This window comes from Neomonachus schauinslandi, chromosome 6 (genome assembly GCF_002201575.2).
Source record: "Neomonachus schauinslandi chromosome 6, ASM220157v2, whole genome shotgun sequence".
Taxonomy (NCBI): domain Eukaryota; kingdom Metazoa; phylum Chordata; class Mammalia; order Carnivora; family Phocidae; genus Neomonachus; species Neomonachus schauinslandi.
The window spans coordinates 3,348,407-3,372,365 of record NC_058408.1 but is presented as its reverse complement, the minus strand read 5'-3'; the positions used below and the strand labels follow the sequence as shown (position 1 = coordinate 3,372,365).

General features: G+C 43.3%; 2 protein-coding genes across 2 annotated transcripts; both read left to right on the top strand.

Moving 5' to 3' along the window:
• The first annotated feature begins 12,186 nt into the window (after nt 1-12,186).
• LOC110573444 (olfactory receptor 6P1) lies at nt 12,187-13,140 on the top strand. The gene has a single exon (XM_021681939.1). The coding sequence runs from the start codon at nt 12,187-12,189 to the stop codon at nt 13,138-13,140; it is 954 nt and encodes a 317-aa protein (XP_021537614.1).
• Nucleotides 13,141-22,561: 9,421 nt separating this feature from the next.
• On the top strand, nt 22,562-23,539 carry LOC110573445 (olfactory receptor 6Y1). The gene is given in 1 exon segment (XM_021681940.1): nt 22,562-23,539. A coding segment is annotated over 1 exon segment (978 nt).
• The last annotated feature ends 420 nt before the right edge of the window (nt 23,540-23,959 follow it).

Here is a 23,959-nt window from a genome sequence, read left to right as displayed (position 1 = left end):
TCAGCTTCTCACTTGGTGGTGAAACAGGTAAATGAGTCTGTGCTAAATGGCTTCTCCCATCGTGTCTTTGCCATCTTATTCCAGACAGTGAAGTGAGAAAGGAGCAAAAGGCAGAAGGAATATAAAGCAAGAAAACTGGTCAGTTATCATGAATTATAAAATTTCATATGTTAGAAAAATCCAAAAATAATCTGCAGATCAGTCAGTCATTAGAATTACCTGCAATATAGGCCTGGGAACAAGGCACGTAAATGCATCGACTGCATCCCCAACATTAGCAACAATTGGAATCTGATTTACAAAAATATATCACATTTTGAAGCTTTGAAAATATCAAAGCCCTAGGAATAAATTTAACAAAAGACATGCAAGGCCCCTGCATGTCTTTTGTTAGAAAACTGTGAAGCGTTATTAAAATAATTTTAAATGACCTACGTAAATGATGAGATAGGTTTTGTCATGGATTAGAAGACTCAGTGCGGTACGGATCTCCATTCTCCCCATGCTAATCTATGTTTCAAAGAAATCCCAGGGAAAATCCTAATAGTGTCCTTTTTTGTGTATGAAAACTATAAGGGGATTTAAAATTTAAATGGATTTACAAATAGCCAGGACATTCTTGAAGAAGAACTTAACATGATTTGTTTTACCAAATATCAAGACTCATGCAGCTACTGTGTGGAATTGGCCCAAGCGACAAACAGATCAGCAGAGGACAGGAGAGCCCCCAAAGACCCATGCACACATGGGCATTGGCTTTATGATAAATATGGCTTTGCAGAGTGGTTAGAAAACAACAGATCTCTCAAAAACTCATGCTAGGAAAATTGCATGTCCATATAGGCATATCCATATGGAGGAAACCTGTCTCCATAAATAACAGCAGCAACAAAATCAATTTGTGGATATCAAAACCTGAACTTGAGAGACAAAACAATAAAACTTGTAAATATATTAAAATTATTGCTGATATAAAAAAAATTACCTTCATAATATCCTTAGGACATGAAAAGATTGTTTAAAGTGGACATTAAAATCTTAACTAAAAATGAGAAGATCGATTAAATTGAAATCGAGAAATTTTGTTCATTAAAAAAGCATTATTCAGCAAATGGATAGGCAAGCCACATAAAACTGAAAAGAAATTTAAGGAAAAGATTAATGTAAAATTTGGGATAGTGATTACTTTTGGAGGGAGGGGTGCACAGAGGGACTCCCAGCCGGCAAAGTTCTTGTCCTTGATCTCGTCAGTGATTACAAAGGTGTTTGCGTAATAAAAATTTCACTAAGCTCTATATTTGTTTGGATGATTTTCTGAATCTGTGTTTTATTTTAAAATATAAAGACTAAGTGAGGAATTCCACAGAATGAGAGAAAATATATATAACACATACAATTGGCAAAAGGTTCTTACGCAGTATATATATAATCCCTACCAAAAACTAACTAACTAAATAAATAAATAAAATAAAATAAAATAAAATAGTAGAACAATCCTATCAATAGCAAAAATGTTCAAGAGCTGTGAAGAGATCCTTCCTAAAAGAAAATATTCAAATGTCCAACAAATATGTATAAAGGTGCTTCATCTCATCGGTAAGCATGGTCATGGACTTGGGCAGTGAGTACTGGAAGAGCCGGCGTATGGAGTGTGGCCGCAGAAGTCGTGTGTGTTCCCGAGAGAGTGTTTATGGGCTCAGTCCCTGCAGAGAACAGTCTAGTATTAACACTCACTTACTTTGAAGATATCTATGGTCCAGGTATCTACTTCTTTACTCTTAGGTAGCAAAGAAACAATGTCTGCAACAGACTAAAGCTGGGAATTACTCAAATATTCCCCAATAGTAGAATAGACAAATAAACTGTAGTATGTCCCTACAGAGTATTAGCCGGCAGTGATAAAGTTATCGCAATAAAAATGGTAAATACAGCTACAAACTTCCACCCACGGGAAGTATGCATACTCCTTTTCCCCCTTTAGGCTGTATCTTTCTTAGACAATCTAAAAGACAGGTTACAACCCAAAGCCTTTGTCTCTGGCCTAATTTCTCATTAGATTTTGCTAAATTTTTGTACTATGAAAGTTTCTTGATACAAAGCATTAAGATATTCTGTCTTGTCAATAAGAAATATAATAACGGGCGCCTGGGTGGCTCAGTTGGTTAAGCGACTGCCTTCGGCTCAGGTCATGATCCTGGAGTCCCGGGATCGAGTCCCGCATCGGGCTCCCTGCTCAGCAGGGAGTCTGCTTCTCCCTCTGACCCTCCCCCCTCTCATGTGCTCTCTCTCTCTCTCATTCTCTCTCTCAAATAAAATAAATAAATAAATAAATAAGAAATATAATAATAAAATGATATAATAAATCAATGAAGAAATAAAATAAGAGATCAGTGTGATGTGGGAAACAGAGGCAAAATTAAAATTAAACTTCCTTACTACTTGCAGCCCGTTGACGAGTCCTTGAAACAGGAGAGTGACATTTCTGTAGGAGCTCAGCTGCCTCGATGTTAATACTTTGCTAAGGGTAAAAGGCAATCTTAGCTTAACATTATTCCGACCTTCTAGGATCCTGGAAGTCTTCTTTAACATACAGAGATTCCTTTGGAAGTTTTATCTCTAAACCCCCAAGATACATGTTGGCAATCATTCCCCAAGGACATGGCCCACCGATATACATCTGAAGGGTCTAATGACTCAGGTTTTATTAGACAGTAATAAATGACGTTTTCCCAACAATAGCTAGCCCACTCAAGGTCCTGGAAACCTTGTTTCCGTAATTCCTTAGACTTAACACTCTCCCTAATCCCCTCCCAATTTAAGAGTATATAATGGGCCATGAACCCAGTGCTATTCTTTCTGCCCATGGGTCCTGTCCCCGTGCTTTAATAAAACCCCCCTTTGCACCAAAGACGTCTCAAAAATTCCTTATTGGCCGTTGGCTTTGAATCCTAACATCTTTCAGACATCAAGTGGCTGCTGTTCTCAACCGAAATGTGCAAAGTGTTTCTTCCATTTATTTTAAGAATTTACTCCGTCCAAGACACTGCACTGGCTATGGCGAAAACAAAAACACAAAGGAAAGTTTTTTTTTCTTCTTCCAAGAAACTCACATTCTCCTTGTGGAAAGGCCAGACAATGGATATAACACAGACTAGAGTTTTCACGGAGATCTGTGGGAGTGCCCAGGACACAGACCACACAAGAGGACTAGACGGTGTCAGCCGTATCGAGGGCCATTGTCCCCCGACAACACAGCTCTGCCTCAGTGTCTCAGCCTCACTGAAGAAGCCCAGGAAAGTCAGCCAGGAGGAGCTGTGGGGGTCCGAACAAACCTCAGATACTGACCTCAGGAGCTGCCCCTGCAAAGGAGCCTGCATTTGTTTTTATTATGAGCAACATATGCTCCAGGGCAGGTTAAAAACCATAGAGCAACAATTTGGCTAAAAGCTGGGTGTGGCCAGGAAAAGACAAAGGAAGAAAACTAGGTATCCTGGGCCCAGCTGCAGAAGCCTTATTCTGAGGATGGCAGAGCCCACCCACCCACGTGAGGCTTGTGCAGCCTTGTGCAGCCAACCTGCCCAGCGCACCTGCCAGTCACAACTGCTTGTCACCGTACTGTTGTATGACAGAGAAATAAAATTCTATTACTTAAGCCGCTTTAATTGGGGGGTTTTGGTCATTGAAATTGCAGCTACCCTGTATTGTTCAAATAATTAAATGTGATATTTATAAAATTCCTAACAATGTGTCCACTATATAGTAAGTGCTCACCACATGGCAACTGTGTATTTTTTTCCTGATCCATTGGAAGAAGCGAAAGAGCAGCTCATTCTGTTTCACTTTGCTTTCTCTTGATGTGAACACCCTCCCCTTCCTGAAACTATCTGATCTGCACTCTTGTGATTCCTTTCTTGGCTAATTTTTGGTCTTTTTCCTTCTTTGGTCTGCCAAAGACCACTCCTCAAGCGTGTCTATTCATCTTCCTCTCTCTCTAGATTCTGTTCCTCTAGTTACATCTATCATGTCTATTTCTGTCATACTCGTGATTACTTCTTATTACTTCCAGGTTTATAATCTGAAGACAGGCCTAAGATCCAGGCCAACATTTCAAATATTGCTGCATTTCTTTGGGCTTCATATGTCAAGAGTGAATTCGTCACTGATTTCTCCTGTTGTTCCTCCTGTGTTTTAGTTCTGAGAGTTCTCACTCCTCACCACTCAGGCTGAAAACCTGCAGAGATAACTGTAATTCTCCCAATCCTTATGGGAGATCTAATCAAAATCATCTAATCAAAAAATTTGCAAAGTACTATTGTTTGTAGCCCTATTGTTTCGCAGAGAGGAGTGAGAAATTACTCCTAGTGCACTCCGCTCCCTTCCCAATATTGCATCCTAAACAGGAGGTCATTTTGATGTGGTTTGGTGGGTTGGGGTCCAGAGCCGAGAGCCAAGAGAGAATTCTTGAGACATCTTTGGCGCATAATGGTGACTTCATTAAAGTATGGGGACAGGACCCTTGGGCAGAAAGAGCTGCTGCACCAGGGTTGGAGGAAAGGCAGATTATATACTTGTGAGTTGGGGGAAGTGAAGACAAAGGGGGGTTGCCACAAGGACTTTCATACACTAAAGAAGACTCACAGGACCCTGGAGGCCTTGCTATTGTCAAGCTAAGGTGGTTTTTCCCTCTAGCAAAGCATTAAGGACAGCATGACAGCTGGGAGCTTCCCGGAGGAAGGTTATACTCTGCCTGTCTCAAGTATTTGTCAATGGGCTGCAGGTTATAAGGATGTTCAATTGTATCTACATTTCCTTCTGCCTTTGTTTCCCACATCAATTCGACCTCTGCTTGAACACTTCCAGTGACGGGGAGATCAGCACATACCGGAGGAGGTAATCTGCCTCATTTGCTCCAGTAGACAGAGAAGTGCAGAAACTGCCTGGGCATGAAATGCAGGCAGGTACCCAGAGGTGTGGGACAAGAAAAAACCCTCATTGTGAGAAGCAGATTCAGATTTGAGCCAGGAATCTGGCACCTGAAATGACTTCCCTGCCCAGCCTCAGTCCCTGGGCCCCCCTGGGCCCCCTCCTAGCCCAGTGCTATTCACGAAGGGACATGAAAAGGGGAGAAAAGGGAAAGACACTTCCCCCATTCGATCCTGTCAATGTATGAACAGGAGATGAAGCATCTCTTCCTCACTGGTGAACAGACAAATAATACTGATGCAAGGTGGTCCGAGTTTGACAGATATTTTCTCAAAAAAATGTAATGATCTAAAACACCAGTCAATTAATTTTTTTTTAAAGATTTTATTTATTTATTTGACAGAGAGAGACACAGCGAGAGAGGGAACACAAGCAGGGGGAGCGGGAGAGGGAGAAGCAGGCTTCCCGCGGAGCAGGGAGCCCGATGCAGGGCTCGATCCCAGGACCCTGGGATCATGACCTGAGCCGAAGGCAGACGCTTAACGACTGAGCCACCCAGGCGTCCCCACCAGTCAATTAATTTATCTGGAACTCTCTTACTTTATTGTTCTAATTCCTCAATCTTAAGGACGCCAGATGGACTTTAACTCGAATTGTCATTAAGTCTGTCTTAGGACAGGCAGTGAAGTCAACAGCTTTATTCTGCTTCCCTCCAGAGCTATGTCCCTCCAGATTTCGCTCTTTCGTTGTAGAATGGCCTCTGAGTGACTTGGACCCAGTCTTGTCGGGGAGAGGTAGGTCACCATGACAATGTGTCCTAAGGGACTGTGTCCCCGATGATGAGGTGACAAGAGCTGGCTACCGCTGTCCCTGTCTGCTTCAGGGCTCATCTGCCAAGCGTCTGTCCTGCCATACCGCAGATGACTCAGAGACCAACATGAAAAGGCAGCTTTACTGACGAGCTGGGGCTGACTGCACCTGTCCAGAAGCAACAGGTAACTAGCCTACTGACAAACATCCAAAGATAGGGCACGTGAATGAATGCAGAGGTCAGGCAAGCAAAGAACTAGGCAAACCGCTGTGAGAAACTTTTGCCTCACTCAGGTTTGATGCATGAGAGCCTCATTCATTCCCTATGGCTTCCAGATCCCTCATAATCCTGAAAATCTCTTGAATTTCTCCAGATGCTCGATTGGCTTAAAATCTGAACAAGCTTAGTCATGCAAACATCTCATACTGAGAACCCTGCTATTTTACTAATATTCAGATGTGTACAGTTATGGAGTTGATGCCTGAGCGGTACATTAAAATGTCCACAGGTATAAGGGGTGTTTCTCAGCTCCGTAAGCGAAGTGCTGGAGATCTGTGAACTTGTTGGAGAGGACAGGATTGTGTATGGAAAGGGGAGATCCTAAGAGCAGAGGTTGATAGTAGGACAGGTGGGGACCTAGCTTGGCATGTTTGGAGAGTAGCGCCCTCCTTGCCATATGCAGGACCAAAGCCGTATCTACCAAGTTCAGTCCATAGCTTCATAGCCCAAATTCAAATGAGATGTTAAAAAACTATTGATTGAATTTGTCTGCTGAACACAGATGAGCCAACAACAAACCTCTGTTTTTACCTGAGTCCATCTGGCTGCACCAATGGACAGCTGCTTACGCCCGAGAGCATGTATGGGGTGGTGACAAAGTTTGCTGTCGTATCTCCATGGCCAGATTTTCCGGGTATATCCAGCTCCACAACTTCCTGATTGTGTGGTCTTGAAGAAAAAAGTCACTCTTATCTCTGTATCATCTTTAAAAAGGGACAAAGGTGCTTGGACTCATGGGGCTGTTGGGGGGATTAAGCTGGCATGTGAAAAGCTCTCAGTACCTTGCACATTGTGTCAGTTTTGTCATGTCTTCTCAATGTGCCACGCGGACACAGGCTAGGAGAGTAATTACATTTCCAGACAGAACTCAACTTTTGATTCACCAAATTGTTTACTGAGTTACAATTATTCAATTTGTGATAATCAAATGAAGAATTCAAGGGAAACAAAACAAAGCATTTTCTCTGAACATGGGAGATGGTTGTGTGCAGAGCCCTGCCCTATGTGTCTCTGGATGAAGGTTTGTGTGGCTTCCTATGGGGGCCACCGGGGGCCGGCAAGTGCCGGTCAGGCTCCACATCCATGGCGTGGAGGAGGTGGTATGTTTGGAGAGGCGCAGCCAGGAGTCCAGGCAGGTGTGTTGCTATAAATAGCAAGCAGGGTGACCCCAGTGATGTCTGCACGGTTTCAAGACCACAGACCTCTGGAATCACCAGTGCATTTTAAAATAGTAAGTATGTTTCACACTGTGGGCAAATCATCCTCACATAGATCATGTCTTTGTCACAGCATAATAAAGTAAGGATGGCAGACATCAGTATCCCTGTTTGATAAATAAGAAAACAGGTTCAGCCTTCTCCCTCTGAAATAGAGATGGGGCATCAATTTCCCAAGCTCCTAGGTTATTACATTATTTATCTACTAGCTCATTCAATAGAGGTTTATTTTTTACCTATTATATGCAAAGCACTGCACTTAATGAGGCTAGAGAAACCAGTGAAGTTTCTGCTCTTGAGGAGGGAAAATGCACGTCAATGCATAATTACCCCAATCTGTTAGTAGATCTGTTAATAGAGTCCTAGTCTCAAGAGCAGATGTAAGGGACTCCTGGGCAAAGTCTTCACAAAAGAACTGATGTTCATGATGTCTACTCATGTGCAGAAGACCAGAGGTAGAGCACAGAGGTGTCTTAAAGAGTTCTGGCTCGCCTGGAGGGGTGGCAGGTGATAGATGGGGGAGGGGACCTGGAAGGGAGCAGGGGCGCCCTGGCAAAATGAATCCGACAGCCTCTCACAGTCCTGAGTATGCATAAGGAGCTGCTCTTGGTTCTACAGGGAAAGGCAATGGCATAATCCTAGAGATCTTCCTCGTTAATTGTTCTCTGGAACCTAAGCTGTCAAACCAGAAGGATTTTTTTTTTTTTTTAAGATTTTATTTATTTATTTGAGAGAGAGCACATGAGAGGGGGGAAGGGTCAGAGGGAGAAGCAGACTCCCCGCCGAGCAGGGAGCCCGACGCGGAACTCGATCCCGGGACTCCAGGATCATGACCTGAGCCGAAGGCAGTCGCTTAACCAACTGAGCCACCCAGGCACCCCAGAAGGATGTTTTTAAAGAGTTTATTACTGTGAATGTTGAAATTCAGGCTCACCTGTCCCGAGCTGCCTTCATGGTAGAATGCTGCCTTGACCTCCAAAAAGTATCTCCCTTGCAGCAGAGGAAGGCTGTTGTTCCAAGACCGACAAGGGAGACAAGACGTGGCCCAGAAGTTAAACAAGGAAAAACAAGGAACAAACAACACAAAGGATCAGTGCACACAGCGCACGGGTAACTCAGAGCTCCCTGAGGCATCTGAGTGCCTGAGTCAGAAGCACTCTGTCTAGGAGGGGCCTCCTCGGAAAGGGGGGGTGGGTCTGGAGTCAGGAGCAGAAAGCAGGGAGAGATGGGGTCATAGGGGCGAGGGGCCAGAGTTGCTCCAGCTGGAGGGGAAAGTCCTTGGCAACAGCAGGCCAGTCTGAGCAGCAAACAGAACTTTGTTTTCAACGACTTAGCTGGAAACCGAGGACGATGGTGATGGGAAGTGATATTGAGGAGTGGGCAGGAGCTAGGGTCTTGGGCACCTCTGGGTGCAAGGGACGCGTTTTGCAGGCTTGCGATGGAACGAGCAGACAACTTAAGGCACAGGGGGCTACAGAGCAAGACTGGCCTCAAACACACTTGAAACCAGACCGTGTATTTTCCAGGCTGCTTCCCACTCTCTACCTCCTTTCTAACGGCTTCTTCCCCCCTTCCCCCCGACCACCCTCAGGACTTTCAAACAAATCTCATGCAGCGCTGCAGCTGGAAAGAACTCTAGTTTGTATTCAGTAATTGTATGTTACAAAATATGTATCCAAATGAAGTAAATGATTCAAGATTATACAAACCAAGGCTGAAACTCAGCCCACTAATGTTTTAGTTGTCTGCCCTGTTCTAGGCACTGCTCTGTATACCCAGAATAGAGGGTGAGGGCAGGTCCCTTCTCAGACTTTGTGTCATCATTGCTCAGTCTCTGGCACCATCAAATGCCCTTAACTTGGCTTTGGGCATTTCCAGCCATCCTTTTAGAGTTGTTCCCATCCTCTATTATATTTCACCCCAGGGCGTGCTGTGCTTCCTTCATATCCTGTCCCCCCGCTTGCTGCCTGGTCCTCCTCTCCAAACTTGCTCTCAGAAAAGTATCTGATGCATTAAGTCAGTTTTCCAAACCCGGGTTTATGCACGGTGGAGAGTGCAAAAAGGCTTTCCAAGATCCAGGTATGAATCATTCCAAGGGAATTATTACCTGGTCTTCAAATGTCTTATCGGCTCTTTTTCGAATTGGTCTGCTAGAGAAAGTATTTCTTCTCCTTTCCCTCTTTGCCTTTCAAGACCTGTTCTCCCTCGGTACAAAGGAAGGCGTAACCAACCCACCGTGTGGAAGTGGGGCAGCGGAAGGTTAGTGTGGGGGAGGGAAAGGACAGTTCGGGGCAGCACGTCCTTTCGCAAGTCCGCCGTTTCCAGTCTATTTCTTCCAACACAACTGAATGGAAGCTGATTGAGTTGTCAGCTAATAGATCAATAGAAACCATTTTGCTGATAGATGGTTGTGTAATGTCTGGCACATAACTAATAGAAAGTTCAAATAATTTAGTGTTATTACTATAACAAAATGACTTCCATCCTCCGAGCTGTGGTGTATCAATGCCATTTATTCCCGTGAATTACTTCTGCAGTGTTTATATCTCCAAAATGAAAAATAAGAATGGAATGGATTCTGAAACTGCTCTCATTCTGATGATAAGTGGTTTTCACGGATACACACAAGAATTGAGAAAAAGTGCAGTCCACGTTATTATAAAATGATATGCCAATAAAAAATAACATAATTTAAAATTTATCATATATTTTTATTGTTTTGGTGAAATGTATGCTGATTACAGAATAAAATCTAATAGAAAATCTTTTCAAAACATTTATAGCCTCCAGAGTACAAGAAACAAAAAAACCATGCAGATAGATATAAAGAAATCAGTAAAAGGCTTGTAGTTATAAAAATATATTACAATACTTTGAATTATGAGTTCAGTGAGAAAAATAATATAAAACTTCCATTTTTTAAAGACACATGCACTCACGTAATTTGTTGAAACAAGTTTCCACAGGTATTATAGAACCAATATTTAGATTTCACCGAACATAGAAAGGAGTGATATGATAATTTAATTTAAAATGTCAATACTCACATGCAGTGGACATTGGAGTCCATGCAACAATTTAAATGCATGACAAAAAAAATTGATGTCAAGTTTACAATTTGCAAGCTGATATGTTGTTATTTTGTTTTGTCTTTTGTGGTTGGGAATGGGGTTTTAGTTGTTGCTGTTGTTTTCGTTTTAATTTTTTTTTTACTTGAGTATAGTTGACACACAGTGAGTGTTACGTTGCTTCCAGGTACACAGCATCCTGACTCAGCTTCTCTGTACGTCTGTGCTCCCCACACATGCAGCTGCCCTCCGTCTCCAGGCAGCCCTATCACGATGATATATTTTTTATGTTGCTTAAAGATAAAAATGTTAAGTCCCACCAAAAGTGAGAAAGCGTGATGATATGTAGCCCGCGATCCAATCTCAAGTCAGATTTCCGTGTTTGTCAGGTGCCCTCCGCTGACAATATGGAGAGGAGACTGCCAGGCTCAGAAGGGAGGTCGGGAGGCATACGATGGTCTCTTCCAATCTGATGCCTCAACGGCTGTAAGAGTTTTCTGTTCCCGTTGTAACAAGTTCCACACACGTGGGGGCTCAAAACAACGGAGATTTATTCTTTCTCTCCGTTCTGGAGGTCAGCAGTGTGAAATCAGCATGCAAGGTGCGGCCAGGCTGTATTCCCTCTGGAGGCTCCAGGGCAGAATCCACTCCTTGCCCTTGGCCGCTGCTGGCATTCTTCGGACTGCAGTCCCACGGCTTCCAGTCCTCAGGGCCAGCGTCTTCAACTCTCTCTCTGCTCCACCTCCGCAGTGCCTTCTCTACAGTGCCTGTGTCTACTTGACGTTTCTCTCCGCCTCTCTCTTATAAGGACCCTTGAAATTGTATTTAAGGTCCACCTGAATAATCCAGGATAGACTACCATCTCAATAGCCTTAAAGTAATCACACTGCGAAGACTTTGTCAGAGGATGTAATATTTACAGGTTCTGGAGATTGGGTGTGGGCACACTTGGGGGTCCATGTTTCAACCTACTACACCAGCCCTGGAATGAGACAACCTAATTCTAGCACAGAAAATGCACTAAAAAGTAGTTGTAAAATGAATGGAAAAATAATTCTTTTTTTGGAGCAGAATTCTTTTAGATCACTCTCTCTCTCTCTCAAAATCATAAATATAAATAAATAAATAAATATTTTAAAAAATGGGGCACCTAGGTTGCTCAGTTGTTTGAGCATCTGACTCTTGATTTCGGCTCAGGTCATGATCTCAGGGTTGTGAGATCGAGCCCCATGTGTAGGCTGCTCAGGATTCTCTCTCTCTCTCCCTCTGCCCCACTCCCCCACTTGCACTCTCTCTAAATAATAATAACAATATTTTTTAAAAAAGAACTCTTTTAGCTCATCTATACTGAATTATTTCACTAGCTGTGAGTGGATATTTCCCAAACCAACCCTCCTTCCTCCCATGCTGCCTAGCCTACAGCTCAGTGATGTCCTTGAGCTTCTACTTCCTCTTTCCCTGGAGAAAGAATCCCTCAGGCTCCAGCTTGCTATCTCTCCTCCTTTTCTTCATTCACTCAACAAATACTGAGTCCAGATGCTATGGGGCTTACAGTTTTGCAGGAAGTGAAGGAAGAGCATGTCATGGATAAGAAAACAAGAACTGAAATACTAAGACCTGTTCGGCAAGCATTTATCAAATATCCACTGCAGTTAAGATCGCTAAATTATCGAGTACAATCCTCAAGTCTGAGAACTTTTCCCTTGAGGTGGGAGATGAAACAGCAAAGTGAGGGAGCTAAGTGATGTTCCACTAATCGATAGCGTACTATTGAGCATCTTCAGAAGGTTGTAATCTGGGGTTGGGGGGAGGTGAGCAGTTTGGTCCTCCTGTCTCTCAACATCTTGTTCTTCCTGTTATTTTTCAGGTAGGCAGGTGGACAGAGACGATGGGAAATCTGAGTGGAGGCCCCATAGCAGAGTTTGTTTTGGTGGGCTTCCCTACCTCTCCACCCCTCCAGTTACTCCTCTTTGTCCTCTTCCTCACAATCTACCTGTTGACACTGTTGGAGAACACACTCTTCATTTCCACAATCTGGCTCACTCCGAGCCTTCACCGCCCGATGTACTTTTTCCTTGCCCACCTCTCCTTCTTGGAGCTGTGGTACATCAATGTCACAGTTCCCCGTCTTTTGGGGGCATTTCTTACCCAGGACTGTAGGGTCTCCTATGTAGGTTGCATGACCCAACTCTACTTCTTCATTGCCCTGGCCTGCACTGAATGTGTCCTGCTCGCGGTCATGGCCTATGACCGCTACCTGGCCATCTGTGAGCCCCTCCGTTATCCTAGTCTCATGCCTTCCAGCCTGGCCACTTGCCTTGCTGCTTCCTCCTGGGGTAGTGGTTTCTTCAGCTCCATGATGAAGCTTCTTTTCATTTCCCAACTGTCCTACTGTGGACCCAACATCATCAACCACTTTTTCTGTGATATCTCTCCCCTACTCAACCTCACCTGCTCTGACAAGGAGCAAGCAGAACTAGTAGACTTCCTCTTGGCTCTGGTGATGATCCTGCTCCCTCTGTTGGCTGTGGTTTCATCATATACCGCTATCGCTGCCGCCATCGTGAGGATTCCTACTGCCCAGGGACGTCGCAAAGCCTTCTCCACCTGCGCCTGTCACCTGGCCGTGGTTGTCATCTACTATTCCTCCACCCTCTTCACCTACGCGCGGCCCCGCGCCATGTACACCTTCAACCACAACAAGGTCATCTCTGTGCTCTATACGGTCATCGTACCATTCCTCAATCCAGCCATCTACTGCCTGAGGAACAGGGAGGTGAAGGATGCTCTCAGAAAGTTGGTCCTGGGCAGATGCCACTATTCTAGGAATGTTCCAGATTGATGTACAGAGGAACCTAGCAGGCAGGAAGGAACGGGGTCTTAATAGTGCCGCCTCAAGGAATCATAAAATAGGCTCAAAGGGAACATAAGTATCAATTAGTATGCAGTTTTGCTAAATAGCATCTGGGAATCTCCTGAAACAAACAAAAGTTTATGAATCATTGATCTTGTACAGGGTTTCCAAACTAAGGTTGAGTTAGCTGCATACGAATCTCCCAGGGGTTTGTTAAGATGCAAATTCCCAGAAAAAAAAATCTGTAGAAGGTCTGATAGAGTATGTCTGGGTTGCAACTCTGCCGTGCACAATTTCCAACTTCCTCGCAACACTTGTTTCATAGCCAGTTTGAAATTCCCTACTTTAGATCAACCCTCTTATTTTATAAGTGAGAAAACATAAGAAAGGGGACTTACTGGTGGATATGTCAAAGTGAAATAGGCTTTACTGCAGCAGTTTCAAAGATCCAAATTCTCAAATCCCACTTCCATGAGAAATCACAAAAGTACGATTATTATACCCCAAGAACTGAAACTCATGTCACCTAATCAATACTCTGTACCTCTACACGTCTTATACCCACTGCAAGTCAAAGAGGAGGAAAACGTAATGCTGATATTCAGCCATGTGTGCACCAATGTGAACATGGCTAAATATTCATCTGCATCTCCCTTCCTTGACTCTCAGTGGGATTGACCTAATGAGTGTTGATTCCGTAGTACGTAAAATGCAGTAGAAAACGTGTATATAGGTTGGTCTCGGAATCTTCTCCAGCACGATGGGCAGCTTCTGCTTTAATTAGCTGGTACCTGGGTTATACCAGCTGCTAAATATTTTAAGTTTTGCTCCTGAGGCAAATGAGCACAAGAACAGAAAATGTCTTAATAAGAGACAGAATGAAGGAATGAGAGGTAGGATGCAGATATCTCTCTCTCAAGTGAGTGAGATGCCTCAGATTCACATATAGACATTCTTTCAGGTTCCTTTGATTTTTGGAAACCTGTTTGAATTGCTTAGGGTGATTTTGCACACCCTGACTCAGGGTTTTGTTCCGCACATTTGAACCATATTTAATGTTTCTTTAGTTGTGGATATGTAGAAGAATAAAAAAAGTGGTATTGAACAAATACTCATAAACTTAAATTGTCATAACTGATGTATTCACTCATTCTGAAGGCTTTGGGGAAAAGAGATGATTGTTTATTAAAGAAAACTACTTGATCAATAATCATTTCAGGTTTTCCAGGATCTAAAATGAAGTAACAACAACAGCAACAAAGAAATCGGACACTTTTAAAAGAGTAAGTTGCTTTATTTTCATGAAATTTAAATGTCCTTTTAAGGAAACATCTCTGAGATTGGCTCCATGTACCTTCCCCCCATTATGTTCTCTTTTCCTTTCATAGAGTTATGGAAGGCATGATGTTTTATGCAAGAATTCTGCTCCTAAAACCAAGAAATCTCACTTTGATCTTAGTTTTACCTCTAAGTCCCTCTTACAATGAAAATATTATCAGCTACCTCATATGCTTGCTGCAAATATCAAATAAATAATGTACATGGGAGTGAAGTGTTAACATCTTTTCTCTTTGTAGATAAATTTCACCTTGGATTAATTTACTTTTCTTCCCCTAGCTTTATTGAAATACAGCTGACAAATAAAATTGTAAGGTATTGAAAGTGTATAATGTGACGACTTGATATTCATATACACTGTGAAAGAATTCACCTTCCGTTAACTTTCTAGCTCGGGACTCTTGGAAGCCTGATAATGTTGCTAAGCAACATTGCTTATTGTACAAATGAGCCCTGATGAGTAAAAATCCTCTGCACTGGGAGAATAATGGAAGTATTATAAGTAACTGGGGGTAAGTCACAGCTTCAGGCTGCCTTTGTAACTTGGCGTGCCTTTTGCTGGGAGCCCTGGAAACCGTGGACCCCACAGCACGGTTAGAAGATACAATGGCTCTTTTGGGACTTGAGAGTTCCAAGTCAAGGCGGACGGTGTGCCCCTGTATGTGAATCTCATGGCCTCACCCCTGCCCTCTGACTTTGAATCCCAGAGACGAGCCCCTGTCTGCTTTCAGCACTCCTTCCCCAGGAGAGAAGTTCCTGATGCCGCTTGGCTGCATGCTGTGTCTCTGTCCTGTATTTCTCTGAGTGAAGCTGATGCCAAGAGTGGTCTTTGGTAGGGTGTGAGCTTGGTTACTTGGGGAAGCCTCAGATCTTCTGGCATATAATAGCTAACTCACAGTAACGCTTCAATAAATGCTAAGGCCCGTCTTTATCATCATTTTGTCATAAATCGTATGATTATGTGCTTCTAACAGATGTGCCTGTTCTACTAGCCACACCTCAAACTCACTCTTATTCAAACAGATTGGAGGACTGAGCAGGTACTCGGGAACATACGTGGAAAGCTAAGTGCGGAGCACCCTTAATTCTGTGGAAAGGGTGATAACTTCACTAGAAAACTCAGCATTTCCAGTGATCTGATCTAAAAATATGGCAGCACGTCATTGGGTTGACTCAGTGAGGTTCACACTCCTTTTTTTTTTTTAAAGATTTTTATTTTTATTTATTCATGAGAGACAGGGAGAGAGGCAGAGGGAGAAGCAGGCTCCCAAGGAGCAGGGAGCCCGATGTGGGACTCGATCCCAGGACCCTGGGATCATGACCTGAGCCGAAGGCAGACGCTTAACCATCTGAGCCACCCAGGTGCCCCCACACTCCTTTTAAAGATGATCAGGACGTATAAGAACTCTTTATTAGAATATCAACATAGAACACTAATCTCTTCCTAGCCATTTCGGTCTTGGATCTTGTGCTTGATACCAACCTTCTCGGAAGGAGGAGCTAGAGAAGATCAGCTGGCCTTTTTGTATGGTTCTCATCATGTCATGGTCTTGCCCAGCGGCAGGTGTAAGCCCTTCTCATTTGCTTTCCGTCACTGGTGTAGATGGCTCGTATTCCTTTGCTGTGACAACCCAATTTCTTCCCAAGCTGAAAACATGCCCAACCCAGGCAATGCATCTGCATCTCTTTGCCATGTGTTTGATTTACCAGCTTTTCTTGTATCTAAGAGTGGTCCTATATTTTTGTCCAATAAATGGAAGGTGAATTCAGCTGGAGAGGCTTTCCTTTTCAGAGAAAGTTGTAGCCGGCATGGGTGCTTCCTCTTTCCTGCTGTTGAACTTGGGTTTGATGCCGGGAGCTCCATCAGCAGTCCACAAGGGAACGAACATGAGGAAGAAGGGTCAGCACACTGAAGCTGTAGCTGCAGAAATAATGAAAATCGTGGGTCTTTGATCGCATGGTGGAGAAGCGGAACCAACACCAGCTAATACCTGTATCCAAGGGTTTGGCTTTTTAAAGATTTGTTTATTTGAGAGAGAGAGCGAGAGAGCGTGCGCACGCGCGGTGAGTGGGGGGAGGGGCATAGGGAGAGATTGAGAATCCTCAAGCATCCTCCCTCCCCGCTGAGCATGGAGCCTGACAGGGGGCTTGATCCCAGGACCCTGAGATCATGCCCTGAGATGAAACCAAGAGTCCGCTGCTTAACTGACTGAGCCATCCAGGGACCCCCCAAGTTTTTTTTTTATTAAATGATAAAAACTATTTTCCATTTGTTGGAGTCACTGTAATTTGTGTTTTCTTTTATTTTCAACCTTATATGCCTGATGTAATATACTTATCTGCTTTTTGCCTTGCATTCTTTTAGAAATTTTTTTAAGATTTAATTATTTATTTGTCAGAGAGAGAGAATGGCAGGCAGAGGGAGAAGCAGGCTCCCCATTGAGCAGGGAGCCTGATGTGGGACTCAATCCCAGGACTCTGGGATCATGACATGAGCCAAAGGTGGACGCTTAATCGACTGAGCCACCCAGGAGTCCCTAGAATTTCTCAAATGATTTTTACTTTTAGGGTTTTTTTTTAATTTTTCAAATGAAATATATTTTTCTAAGTTGCCAGATTAAGATCATGACGCCTCCCCCCTACACCTCGTGTTTTGTCATTCGATAAAGTGTGAGATTTACTGTCTCTTTAAAGTTATAATTCACAGGCTAGCCAGAGAGAGGTGGGTCATTTCCCAGACACCATACCTACCATTCCAATAGCTACTACAAGTCAGTTTTATATTCTTTATTTTGCCACACTTTATTTTATTTTGTTTTATTTCTTTTTCTTTAGGTTATGACATGTACTTTTTTTTACCAGAGAGAGATAACAGAAAGGGAACAAGGGAGGGGCATGTGTCATGATTCTTTAAATAAACTTAATTTATTTTAAAACAGGGGCACTATTCATCCCAATTAACTAAGAATGTTCTTGCATTTAAAAAGAAAACATAAGTTATGTGATTTTTATTCATAAAACAGTGCATAGAAAGCACAAAATGTGGTTATCTGCCTCAAAATTTTTATAATGAGAGGAATTAGAAAATATACAATTTTCAGAAGCGATTATAAAATACAAGGAAAAATGTGAGTTTCCCCAGGAAACTTCAACTTTTACATTTTAAAATTACTCTATTTCTCCTTACCAAAGCTAAATGCCCAATGATCCTAAATATGGTTCCAGAGTCACACATATTACAATATATAAGCTCTGAGCTTTTTCTCACTTAACTCAAAGCTATAGTCTCTGCCTACTTTTTCAATATTATCCTTTAATTAACTCGGTTTTTTTTCTTCTGTGACAGGAAACAATAGTGAGCTTAGAATTCCTTTTTTTGCTTTAAGCACTCAGAGTTTTAACTACAGCTTTTTTCTTTGTACCAAGGAATAATTGTAAACAGTTATAACAAGAAAGGATGGTATTTTGTTTTGCTAAGTTCTGGGTTAATGTTAGCATTGCCTTTTCAAGATGAGGAACGTGGTACTTGGAGAGACTTGAGAATCTGTTTGCCTCACAGCACTGAGAGAGCAATGAAAACATGTTTTTCTTTTTTTATTGAATATATTTGACATATAACATTGTGTGAATTGAAAGTGTACAATATGTTACTTTGATACATTTATATATTGTAATATGATTGTCTTTGTAGTGATATTTATCACATTACATAATTATAGTCCCCTATTGTTGTATGTATCTATTATACCATGCATTGAAAACTATGGCTTATTTGCTATTCATTGCAAGTGTGTATCCTTAAACACCTTGAGTCTTATCTCTTCACCCCCATTCCCTAGTAACCACCATCTTGCCATCTGTTTAGTATGAGTTTGACTTTTTTTTAAGATTCCACATGTAAGTGATATCATACATTACTTGTCTTTATCTGACTTATCTCACTCAGCATATGTGCTCAAGGTTCATCCATGTTGTCTCAAATGGTGGGATTCCCTCCTTTCTCATGGCACATCTTTTTTTCTAATCACCCACTAATGGGCATTTAGGTTGTTTCCATATCTTGGCTACTGTTAATAATACTGTAATGAACAGGGGAGTGTATAAATCTCTTTGAAATACATATATATGTTTTTATTTACTGACTTACTGATGCATGAGAGTTGTGTAGGTGTATAGAGCTGATACTTGTGTGTATAACATCTAAGCGTGTTTGGAGTTTGTATACGTGTGTGTACATGTACTTGGGTCCCCAAATAAGAGTGAGTAAATGCCATTCTGACTTTCTGGAATGACTTTGGTTATAGCACTATATTCCTCCAGAGCATCTTATGATTTGTGAGACCATTCTCCAGAAAGAGAAGAGGACACACACACACACACACACAGACTTTTCCATCACCTTCCTCTGCCCCAGAGTCTGGGGGGAGGAAGGCAACGCTCTTCAAGCGTAAGGTCTCTCTTGTGCCATTTAGCTTGTCTGCTCTTCCCTCAGTATTCCCCCGGATCCCCTTGGGCCCTGGAAAGGCCAAGTACTTTCCTGAGGGCTGTGTCTGCTGGGAGGTCCCCTGTGGGTGGGAGGGAGTTGGTGTGTGCTCCCCCAGTAGCTTGGAGGCAGGCAGAGCACAAACAGCTCTTTCTATGCCTTCTCCAAGTGAGCAGAGACACAACCGGGGTTGCCCAGTGCCTCTTGAGCTTGGGGATATTGAATTCTTCCTCCTGGTCTACATGATCTCTCCTCTTTTCTCAATTCAAGGGGGTCATTCCTGACAAGGCTGGGAGAAGAGTCCTAAGTTATGTGGCTGGGAAAATGGTGGGTTGAAAAAAGACTCTCAGGTATTTCCAGGGGATGATTGAAAATCATTTTTAGTTCAATCACTGATTCTTAGGAGCTTTCATTTCATTGATATTTAAAAATAGTTGTCTTTTTTGAGCTTATTGTGGAAAGTACACAATATAGTTGGGGAGTGAACTTAGTACATATATAGATTCATGTCACTTCAACAATATTTCTCTATTACCTTGTATATTAAGCCATATGAAGAAGTATTGTGTAATATAGGTCGTCATGTCATTTTAAAACTCTACTGTAATTACCCACTCTAGATAAAATAGGCCTGAGTCTCTACAATTGCCCAGTGATCTGTGCTCCTGAAGATACCTCAGTTTAATGCATCAGCCCACCTGTATGCCTTGCAAAGTGCAGAGTCCAGGCGTGCTCTGACCTAGGAAACAGACTCAGAGAAAGTGGCAGAGAAAATAGAATGACTGTATGAGAGAACACGAACGGGTATGTGTGCGGGGGGAGGGAGGGTGGAACACGGGCATGTGAGTATGCGTGTGTGTTTCTCCGTTAAACGAGGGCAGGGGCTGGCAAAGGTGATGGTGGTTGTAGTTTTGACGACTTCTAACTCCTTAGAAGATTTCACTTCTCTTCATGCATAGTACCATAACAGGAAGGTGGTAAGATTCATCTCTGGGTCAGCTGGGCGCCATGATGTTTGTCCTGGCTAGCTCCTGAATGTGAGGCTCACGTGAAGCAACGTGCCTTCAGATATTGTGAAGTGATATGCAGACATGAGGCATCGTCTGCCCCAGAGTCGGCACGTCCTGCTCAGGGATCCGCTCGCTGCCGAACTGGTGCTGGAGAAAGGCTGTCGCTCTCTGGGCCTTGCCCTCTTCCTCCTCTGTCTGCCAGAAGGACTTGACAAATGACCTTGGAAGCCACCAACGGGACTAAGACACCTAGTCCTGGAGATCTGAGACCTAGACTCCATCCTACATTTACATTGCATGGGACTATTGGCAAAGCATACTATATATATGTGTGTGTGTGTGGGGGGGGGTTATATATATGGAGAGTTTCAAGGCTCAAATGTGATCATACTGTACTTTCAATTCTTTTCCTCTTTCATTTGACTTTATTTGACTTTTCCTCTTTTATTGGACTACTGGAAGACAAAGTTAATCCCATGCTTAAATGATAAAACTGCTCAGTCAGATGTTTTTGGTATAATTCTGTATACTTCCTTCTCTTCCCTTTATTTTTTCCTATTCTCATCTTGTGCTCATTTCCCCAGCAATACTGCCTCTGAGTCTTACATTCCTGTGGGAAGTACAGGAAAGAATGCACAGCTCCTGTGAGAACATCCCCCACTGCATGTGCGAAGTCTTAGTCTTAAATTCCACGGGCTGCCTTCATTTCCAGCTTCAGGACTGAGGCATCGCCTCTGAGAATGACATGCCTATTGCTAAAGTCCTGACAAGACATTGCATTGTCCCATTTCCTGGGGGTCCCTGGGAAGGGTTCCAGGAAGAAAGGACTTCTGGGTATAACGCCCTCCCTACCCATTTGCCAGGATAGAGGTGTGCTGAGGAAAATCCTGGCTGGAGGGTGGGCCTAAGCTATTCATTAATAGGTTTCAGGCTGGTTGGACCTTCAGACTCAGAGAAGAGTAGAAAGCAGCTGAGGGAGCTCGGGGTCCACAAACCTTGCCTTGTTTGTAAGCTCCACCGTCCCCACACTGCCTCATAATCCTAGGCCACGGCAAGCAGGGGCTGTTTTGTGCTGTGCGTGCGTGCGTGCGTGTGTGTGTGTGTGTGTGTGAATTAAAGGCTGAGTGCCAACAGAAAACAAACTTGTTTGTTGAATTTGCACTATTAGACATTTTTTTTTTTGTTTATCTGTGTCTGTTTTCCTCTCTAACATGGTCACTAAGAGGTGGTTCTTCTATCTTTCTTTAGGGTCCTACAGCGAGGTCTGAGTAGCAAGAGGGAAGCGGATGGGGTGGGCAGCCATTTTCCAGGGCAGGAAGAACAGACAGCCTTCCCCGGCTGTTCCTCACATGTCCTGCACACAAGCAGGGTCGTTGAGAAGTAGAGAACAAGAGAGACCGGCTCTGGAGAAGCATGGGAGGGAGGAATCAGCCGCAGGACCCAGAGAAAGTCTGGGAGGTGGGAGGTTCGAGGTTCAGATTCAGAGTGGTTCTCAGCCTGCCTGGAGGGAGACTGCACCCTGCGGGGGATACAGGAGGCTCGCTGATGGCAGAAGGCATCGGGGTTCTCCATTTTTCCTGATACTAGTTTCAAGTGACTTGTGTGTCCTTTAATCTAATACCCCCAGAAAGGTCCCACGGTCTCCTCCTTTCTCATTAAAAATGGCTGTGGTTTCCACCATGTAGATCTGTGTTGATTTTTTGGCAGGGTGTTGGGAGAATTAGCAGTGCATCCTGGAAAGGTCACAGCAAATGTCCATAGGAGTTTAATTAAAATCCTAAAGCTCATTAGATGTTTACAGATGTGATGAAATTATATTATATCCACTTTGAAAATAAAAGAACTAGTATTCTGAAAATGAAGTCCCGTGCTCACTTAGCTGGAGTGAGGCAAAAGTGGGATTTGATTTACTTTTTCCAAACTCCTAATTGAGTACTCCTTACAGTGGATTGGATGAAAGAAAACATTGCCTTTTAAGTTATCTATTTGATTCTGTTCTCCAAGAAGCTGGTAAATATATATATCAAATTTGCTATTAACCCTGTGTTTTTGCTCCAGTATTGTTTCATTTAAGCTTTACAACTTTGTTAAATAAGAAACAAAACAAAACAGGAGAAATCTTTCCTTACAGGTAAGTGGGGCCATAAGACTTCTCCAGAGTCATACAAATTATGTCACTCAAGTCTCTTGCCTCCTTTCCATATGCAGTAGATTGGATTTCTTGCTTACGGTGAAGGGGTGGTATGAAGGCCATCCTCTTATGCCCAGCAGAGATATATTAGAGAGGCATAGAAATAACTGGGAATCAGAAGTTTCCAACTTCACTTCTGTGCGATCTTGGATGAGTTATGTCTCTTGGCTTAATTTGAAAAAAATATATATATATAAGCTCCCTAAAGTACATTTTTTGCCCAAAAGTTTTGGTTCTGATCATCACTTAGGAAGAAGTAAAGGTATGAAGGCAGGAAAACTTCTATTATGTTGACTCTGCCGGTGGCAGGCTCTTTCAATGTTAGGAACCATAGGCTGGTGCTCAGGACATGGAAAAAACCTGTTTTGTCTGTGCCCCCAGCCAGTTATGATCACCAAGGTTCTGGAAGTAGATAACCGTACAGCAACCATACATTTCATTCTCCTGGGATTTCCAACACAGCCGGCCTTCCAGTGGTTGCTCTTCTTCGTGCTCCTGGCAGTGTACCTGCTGACCCTTCTGGAGAACGCTCTCATCATCCTGGCCATTCGCAGTGATGGGCAGTTGCACAAGCCCATGTACTTCTTCCTGAGCAATCTTTCCTTCCTGGAGATGCGGTATGTCAGAGTCATCAGCCCCAAGATGCTGGTAGACTTCCTCAGCCATGACAAGACCATCTCCTTCAATGGCTGCATGACTCAACTTTACTTCTTTGTGACCTTTGTCTGCACAGAGTACATCCTCCTTGCTGTCATGGCCTTTGACCGCCATGTAGCCATTTGTAACCCACTACGGTACCCAGTTATCATGAACAACCAGCTGTGTGGTGCATTGGCTGGGGGATCCTGGTTCTGTGGGCTCGTGACTGCCATGATTAAGATGGTTTTCATAGCTCAACTCTACTACTGTGGCATGCCCCACATCAATCACTACTTTTGTGATATTTCTCCATTCCTCAATGTCTCCTGTGAGGACTCCTCACAGGCTGAGCTAGTAGACTTCTTCTTGGCCCTCATGGTCATTGCCATCCCCCTCTGTGTAGTGGTGGCATCTTATGCCACCATTCTCAATGCCACCTTCAGGATCCCTTCTGCACAGGGCCGCCAAAAGACGTTTTCCACCTGTGCCTCTCACCTGACAGTTGTGATCCTTTTCTAGTCCACGACCCTTTTCACCTATGCCCGCCCCAAGCTCATGCACGCCTATGATTCCAACAAAGCAGTATCTGTGCTCTACACTGTCATTGTCCCCCTCCTCAACCCTGTCATCTACTGTCTGAGGAACCGGGAAGTAAAGGCAGCCCTCAAGAAGACCATACTTTGCAAAGGATGTGAGCCCAGGGAAGACATGGCTTTGAGTAATTAAAAACTTAGAGAACCCCTTCAGGCCTGAGTCGGGAGATGATGGCCCCTCACCGCACACCCCACACTCTGCCCTTTGTGTACCTATGAGCCTCCAGTACTTCAACACCGATGCCCTGTGCATGTGCGTGTGTGTGCATGAACACGGCTAAAGAGCCGCACCCCAAGAGGTAGCCTCTTCCTCTAGCTCAGCAGACAAGTCTTAAACTTTTTCCAAAAATTATTTGAAATGAGGACAGATTTTGCTCTTCCACTAAAATACAAAGCCCATGAGAGCACAGATTTGTGTCTGTCTACTTTACTAATATATCATCTGTGCATGCCGCTATGTCTGTCACAAAGTAGGTGCTTAATACATGTTTGTTGAAAGGATAATTGGATAAATACACGTTTGAGCACAGAAGATGAAGATGGGAATTGCAAA